The sequence below is a fragment of the Crassostrea angulata genome, chromosome 4 (assembly GCF_025612915.1).
Source record: "Crassostrea angulata isolate pt1a10 chromosome 4, ASM2561291v2, whole genome shotgun sequence".
NCBI lineage: Eukaryota > Metazoa > Mollusca > Bivalvia > Ostreida > Ostreidae > Magallana > Magallana angulata.
Window position 1 is genome coordinate 1,460,242 of NC_069114.1, and position 8,355 is coordinate 1,468,596.

The 8,355-nt window shown below is 31.6% G+C and overlaps 1 protein-coding gene across 1 annotated transcript; it reads right to left on the minus strand.

Annotated features, from left to right (window-relative positions):
- Nucleotides 1–2,658: 2,658 nt before the first annotated feature.
- Nucleotides 2,659–5,828, minus strand: LOC128179311 (uncharacterized). Its single transcript, XM_052846710.1, has one exon. The coding sequence runs from the start codon at nt 5,826–5,828 to the stop codon at nt 4,110–4,112; it is 1,719 nt and encodes a 572-aa protein (XP_052702670.1). The 3' UTR covers nt 2,659–4,109.
- Between the last annotated feature and the right edge of the window lie 2,527 nt (nt 5,829–8,355).

Sequence of the window (8,355 nt, forward strand, 5' to 3'; positions counted from 1 at the left end):
TTTTTAACACTACGATAATAAATGTTTCAAATAAAAGTACAATCCTCTTTCTTTCTATGCGTTTCGCAATCGATCGCTATTTTCTTCCTGGTGTGTTGTGATCACGTGCTTTGTAATAAAGTAGGAGAGTGCCCGATCATATTGTGTTATTGAATTTGGTGTATTATACTAGGAGCTTGATCCCAGTGACGTATATAACCAAGTACTTATATTCAATGTTATGTAAATTAACAAGAGATTTTAATTATTCTTTTTAAAATAAATAAAGCTAGAAAATAAGTTTCATTTTAAACTGATATATGAATAGGGAATTATGCAAACGTTAAAGTGAACTAGAAAAAAGGACCGATCCCCTATTTTTACAACGACGTAACTTACAACATCATGAATTGCAATGAAAGTAATGCGTGATATTATGATAAATCTTTAGATATACGCACATAAGTCGTCATGACCTCTTTAGAATATGAGTGAACCCCTATTTGATTGGGTCTTATGTTTTAGTAATGTTTTTAAGCTTTTTGAATTCTTTTTCATAGAAGTATATTTATCAGGCCTCAACAGAATATTTACACGTCACAGTGTTAAACGCAATTTTAATAATTCGTTTTAGGATATAACCAGGATTAAAGTTTTTTTAAAAGCAACAATTGAATTTTTTGTAGTAACTCTCAAGGTATGGAAAATATTTTGGGGTTGCGTCCGATAAATATGCCTAGCAGATATTTAGTTAATTTATGACAATTAAAATGAAAGGATAGTAAATAAAAACAGACCCCAGAATCTCAAAAAACCATGTCATATTTTTTTGATATGGAAACGTAAAACAAATATGATAAATATATTTGAAGTTATGAAAAATACTTCTCAAACCAGTCGATGCAATTTAATAATTCAAATACTTCGAAATAACCGTCAAAAGTGGATCTATTGATGCAGCAAAAACCAAACTGTTTTCCAAATGGCACTTGATATTGAGATTGAAAATGTTTTAAAATCCTAAATACTATTTTGATTATATAACATGCAGTACGCTTGTCATACCGTGGATGGAATCAGCATAGGAAGATGGTGGAGGAGATAATTACATTACTAGATTCTTTGTATGTGAATACATTCGTTTTGTAAGTTATATTTCGAGCTTGTCTTATTTGTTGTTTGAAAACTTGAAACTTAAAAAAAACTGTCTCGTGTATAAACATTTCTGTGAACTTTTGAACAGTGTAATCACAAAAGGGCTGTTGAAAAAAGATAATAATATTCTAAATAGAGACATGCTCCTAAATCAACAATGCTAAAAACTCGTTTTGTTCAGAAAGGAAAACACAACCATAGAAATCAGTGTTTCAGTTCTTATTACGAATATTTATTTCCTTTATAAATTTTAAAAACACTTGTTCAAAGATTGTTTTATATTCTTATGTCTTTTGATTATTATAGCTTTAAGAGTATAAATAAAAAAGAAAAAATGAAAAACAATAAATTATAAAGACGCATTAAAGGAAAAATAAGACAAAATGTGTGCCGCTATTATTATGATATCTGCATTCTTCGGAGGCATTGCAAATGGGGCATGATATATGATATAACTCCGGTACAGGACAGTTATATAAACTGAGTTTATTTATTCATTAAAAACTATTAACATAACTATCATTTATTTATATAAAACTATTAGTTATCATGTTATGAAAGCATTTTAGCTTTTTATCATCAGACTGTAACAACAATCTTAAAGTTAAATCATAGTTATGCTTCAGACCATATATACGGATTTCCCCTTATTGTTCAGACGTCAATGTAATAAAATCAAATAAAACACCTTACAACCACCTTGATATATTTTATCATCACCCGATGACAAAAAAATCTTACTTTTTTCAATTAAAAAAAAGCAGAGAAAAAGAACAAAACCACGGTGTCTTTACATAACAACAAACATATACATCAACGTCCTTGATATATATTTACAACTGCTAGAAACCTTTGCTTTTGTCGATCAAACATGTATTCGCCTATACACTTCAATAAACCTCCGGAAATTGAAATTCTTGCAGCACTTTTCAAGAAAATGAACTTTTAATCTGCAGTTACATGTGAATTAAAAAAATATCTGTGTAGTTGTTTTAGTCGTATGTATTTTGAAAATAAGGGAAAGACTGGCTGAAAATTTAAATCATTGTTGCATAGTATTACTTTTTTGCAAATATTTGATAAAGTTTATATCTTTTCGATTATGTTTTTGTTCACTTCTTAATAAAAAAACGTAAGTTATGTCAATGTTAGTTGAATTTGAATTTTTCTGCATTATAATCTTTCTACAATGCTTGCCGTTTAAAAAAAGAAGGAACAATTTCTTTCAATATATTCACGGAATTCAAAAGCTGTTTAAATTTCATGAAAATACACATAAACCATCTAGATGATATGTTTGTATTAATTATTTAGTTTTCACTTGTCATCTTTTTTCGAAAGAGAAAATGACTTCAACATTATGTCATATGTAGTAAAACATGATGACATAGCACCTTCTCCTGTGTTGTCAAAAAGAAAATATGCCCCATGCGGTCGCCCAGAATGAAATTAATTTATTACGGGCCGCCGGAAGGCCGTCCGTTATTTGATATACATTTAAATATTGTTACTGCGTTTCTGCGGGATAGTTCTTTTTTTAATAGAATTAATATTATGCTTTTTTGATGAATTAAAAATTAATTTGCATGTAGAAATATGTTTTATGCCTTTTAAAAAATATCACATATTTTTTGTTTGACTCGTAAATGAAAAATAAGTCGTACTTAGTAGACTGTCCTCCTTGGCGCGTTATTATCGAGACTATAATCTATTCGGAAAATTTCTTCATTCTTTTCAAAACAATGCATCGGGATAGGTATGCGGGACATACTACAGACCCGAAATACTAAAGACCTGAATGTCATTAAATTTTATATAAATGATATATTTGAATTTCTATATGCCGTGTCAAATAAAATGACTTTGTATGTATATTTATTATATCTCCATGTAAAATGTGGTAGAAAATATCATGAAATGACATACATATCAATTATAAATGAAATTTTGAATTGACTGGCAAATTTGAACTAATCCATTTTTACTTTATCATGGGGTCCCTTGAAATCATATAAACTAATGCATTGAGTTTTAATTCAATACAATGCAACAACAAAAAACCAAACTGGTTTGAAATACATAATCTCCAAGAGAAAAATGATGAGTTGAACTATAAGAGTAATGTACAAATCAATGCGTTCTCTATTACTTCATACTATGGCAATGATCATACAATTACCGTTAGAAATGCTTTCAGTAACAAACTCGATTCTTTATGATAATAGTAAAATGTTCAACTTCAAAACAAGTTGCTGAAAGTATATTAAAATTTACCATAAGAATTAGTACAACCAACTTTTATTTTTTTCTTTGTAGTGTGTTTTTATGTAAACGACCAATGATTCATACAACAATTATATTTTTTGCGGCCCATTTGACGCTTGCGTCAATATGATTTCTTGTTTCATGTGATATGACAAAATAAAGTTATTATATGAATTCTGTCGTGGGCGACAACTGCAAACATTAATTTCTATCTAAAATACATGTACGTCTGAAAATTGGTGTCATGCTCAGATTAAGAAAAATACGAGCAATTCACTTATTATGGTATCACAATTACCCTCGTGAAATTCCTATGAAATAAATCTTCACAGAATTTTAATTCTAGGTAATTCTTGTGATAATAGATGTTCCATTTACACTTTTTGTAATATCTTATTTATTTATATTTTTCATACCCTTTTAACCTGCAGAATAAAAGCTTTTTTTTTAATGAAATCATATTTCTGATCACTTAAGTTTGTGTTCGGACTTAGCTTGGTTTAGTTAATACTTTTCAGTAATAAATAACTACATAGTGTTATTCCGAAAAATTACAATATTCATTTTAACACCTGATCTTATGTATAAAAATGACAATAACAAACTGTCAATTTTGATAAGAAAATTGCAGTTATGTAAAGTTTTTATCAATTAAACATATCTAAACTTATTAATAATCATAAACGTCTCCCCATAATAAAACAACTAGATTACATGTAATATTGTATTTTCTTCACTTTACCAGTGTGGCACTCAGCCACAAAGAGGTTGTCTCTGGTATCCACACATAAACCATATGGACTGCGTAAATTACAGTTGTCAATGTAGCGGAGAAACTGTCCGTCTTGATCTAATATGTGGATACGGTGATTGTTATAGCATGCCGTAAGAATCCGACTCTGGCTATCTGTAGTGATGCCAATAGGTAAAAAAGATTCCTTGGTGGAAGACGGAACTCCGGTGTAGGTAAACCGGAGTTTTCCGGCCTGATTGACAACCACCACTGCACAGGCTAAACAGTCAGACACACAAATATCTTGGTTCCTGTTCTCACTAATGAATTTATTGTTGTTAAGGAAAATCATTTCCCTGTTTAATACTGATACCCCAGATGAATACAAAGGTTGTCCTTTGTCATTGAATTGAATACTGCCTATTACTAAGGAGCCAGAATAACGCACGACTTTTGTTTGTTTATTATCATCACTGATCATGACAACCAGGGCGTCCCCAGAAAAGGCAATACATACATTAAGAGGTATCCACCCCTGTAGTTTGATCACTTTCTGTATCCGCGCATTTTTCACTATGTTCACAGTTCTATCATGATAATCAGTATAAAAAAGACACCCATTCTCCGTCACTGCTATGTCGTATGGTTTGTTTTTAGACTTGGTTTGAATTGAGTTAAGTAGTTCCCCTTGTATGTTATATAGTCTCATAATGTTGTCATTTCCACAAATCCATATATTTTCATCACTAAGACAGGACGCATTGTTAAGTTTATATGCCCCATACTCTGTGATAATTTCTGTGATGATGTGTGGTGCAGCACTTAGCTTTCTGGATAGTCTGTCCGAAGGAGAAGTCTCAGCACCAGGAGTCTCCTTTGGGTAGAAATCTTTTACTGTTTCGATAGATGACGCTGACAGAGAACCAAATTGTTGATTTAACTGATCCTTGTTAATCTTTTGAGGAACAAATCTTGGTAAGGAAACTAAACGTTTAGGAGGTAATTTTCTGAATTCAGCATTCCTGGATTTGTACTCAGAGACAATGCTGACAACATCATTGGAGTCCAGTAACTTCTTCAGACCAGCAATGCTCTGTTTGATTGCAGAAATTGTGCGTGTGATTTTTGTTTCCTGTTTTGTTAGGATAGACAGCTGTTTAGAGCCATCTTCATCAAGATCAGATTTCAGTTTTTTGATAATGGTATTTATTTCTTTGTGCAAGTCATCTCCATGTTTGTTGATTTCTATTATTAGTTTTTTGGAATTTTCCTTTAGATTTGCTTTCTGAACGGATAGATAAGATGCAATTTCTTGATATTTAGGATAAATGAAGTTCTCTAAATCTTGTAAATCTTTCTGTGCGGCCTGTGACTTGCTTTCTAAAACAATGAAAATGTTCACAACATTGTGCGTTTGATGTTCTTTAGAGGAGTGACAAACTGCACAAATAGGAATGTTGCATTGATCACAAAAAAGTTTACATTTTTTTGTTGAATGCTTCTGACATCCAGGAATACTAGTAGTCAACCGGAGATTGAATGGCACCACTTTGTGTTGTTTGGATTTATCTGAGAGATGTTTCCCCTCACAGTCTTTACACAGATGTGTGTTACAAATGACACAGTGTAGAGGGGGGACAGGGATCTCACAGAGATGACATCTAACCACATCCTGGAGGCTGTAATCAGGGTCCATAGTCAGCCAACATATGTAAAGCTGCTGAGAATTCTGAGAAAAAAAATAACTTGCTTAAATTGATAGAAAAATGAACATCCAAGGACAATCACATTTGATTTATTTTTTTTTTCATCATTTCCAGAGTTTGGTCACAACACCAAACATAACTGGATAATAGACTGATTGACTGGCCATACTGAATTTGAGCTCGGCCCTTTGAATCATTATTGTTAGGTGTTCTACCAACGAATCTTTCTGACGCCAGCAAGATCTTGATCTTTGAGGACGAAAATCATTCATGTGTCTTTCATACTTGTTTAATCTTTAAATAAAAGATAATTCGATAGGTAAGGGTGGCTAGGGACATTTTTGCACAAATTTAAAAACCCCGTTGAAAATGTTTTAAATAAGAGGATAACCTGAGGTTTGGCAAGTAATTTAATGGGTACGAGATGTTATCTTAAACATGATAAGCTATTCATTGCAATCATTTAGTGATTGAAGGAGCCCGTATTCCATTTCATTAATAAACATGTATGACACTTTAGTACTGGTGGCACTTTTTATCAAATATTGAACGAAAATACGAAACTATGGCCAAAATATTCACATTCGGTTTTGTAAAGGATGCAAGGAAACGCGTTTGTGTTTGTGGTTGCTCCTGGTCACTGGACGTAAGCAAATTTTTCAGCTTACCATAATTGACCTAATAAAGTTAAGACTGGAATATTTTACATTTATACCTGGTATCCTGGTTAATCTTTAAGTAAATGTTCAATGGTTTATCTTTTTTCTCAAGAAGGTAAGACTAAATGTCTCAACAATTTCCGAAAAACTGTCGTATAATATTGCTTTATATGATTATATCTTGTTTTTATATTATATTGTATAATATGATACGATATTGTGTTATGAAATTGTATTATATGATATATGATTAACTCATATGTTAGCAGGTCAAGTCTATTTTTCTGCAATGAGAGCTACGTTTATAGAAAGACCATATCAAACCAGTACTCAAAGTAACACTTTTTCGTTTACATTGATCTATAAATTATTTGAATTACTTAATATTTAATAAGGTATTCATAAAAAGTGAGATAAAGTTCGTAATTAATTTTGACAAAAAGACACAGATAGTTTTCTATTAAGCATTTGTGAAAGTTACCATTGTGAGATAAGTCCGTCAAATGTATACTCGCAATGTCGCTTTTATATAAAAATCCTCGCAAACAAAAACCAAACAAAAATATACCAATGAACGTTTTAATTTTATGAAACAAAACCAAGACACCAAAGAACGAGTGTTATATAAGGAATCATTCTTATAGTATTATGAGATGATAGTTTCGGTCGGGCGTGATCAAATACAATAAAGCCTGAATGCTTAATGTTAGATTTGATCACGCCTTGACCGAAATTATTACCTCATAATATTCATAGAATCATTACTTATTACTTATATTTATAATATGTAAACGGTGTGACCATTGGACCGAGCGCAGATTTAACACAGTACAGTTTGATATGTGTACAACAATGTATTTGAAACGCACACAGCAGGATCCACCTACTTTTAAAATCACTAGCCAAAGTTAAACTAAACGTCGCATGCTCAGTCTACATTATGACGTCATGTCTTGTACGTAAAGCGTACAAGTTTTGTCTTCGGAAACAGCCGAAGAGAGTTACGTGATTCCGACAAAATTTTATTTCTTCTTTCATTTAATTTATATCTCGACTACCGATAATAAAAAGTGAATACTTTATTCGGTATTTATATAAAAGATCAGTTGCTTGATGTTAATGTTTTTATTTTCCATCTGATAATTTGATAAGATATACGTAGAACTAATCGTATTTCTTGATTGAAGCACTATTGAAACGTATCTGTTTTTAACTTTAATTTTTACCCTCAATTGAAGCATCGGAAAGTATAAAATCGAGTTTTGGAGCAATAAACATCAATAAGTGCCAGTCAATCGATGATCAAACTAACTTTTTAAAAACAAAATGGCAGTCAATATGGCGGCGCCGAGGGCTGGAAGAATTTTTTTTTAGCCCTTAGTACCCCCGATTCAACTCTCAGTTTTCACTTTTCTTATATATACGTGTTACCATTAATCCTCGCTTCGCGCGCGGGCTTTGCCCGCCTCTCGCTGCGCTCGGTATAATTTTCAGAAATTGTAAGATTAAACGTTTGTATATAGATTAGAAAAGCCAACTTGCAACCCAGATATACGTCATTTGAATTTATGGAACAATGCAAAATCGATACGTTGTGTTATCAGAGGAAAAGACAGTGATGTAAATATTATCTATCACAGCTACTTGAATTATAGCTGGCCTTAGATAATCTTACCAATGCATTTTAAAGCAGTTTTTTAAGTTAAAAGGAATCATCAGAGAATAGAAATAAAACTTCTTAAATCTGTTGAAAAATTACCCTTGGTATAAATTTTATTACTCTCTGTCTTAATATTTTAAGCTGGAAAAGCACCTATGTGGATAAATTTAGAATCAATTCAACTAAAGGCGTATCGAT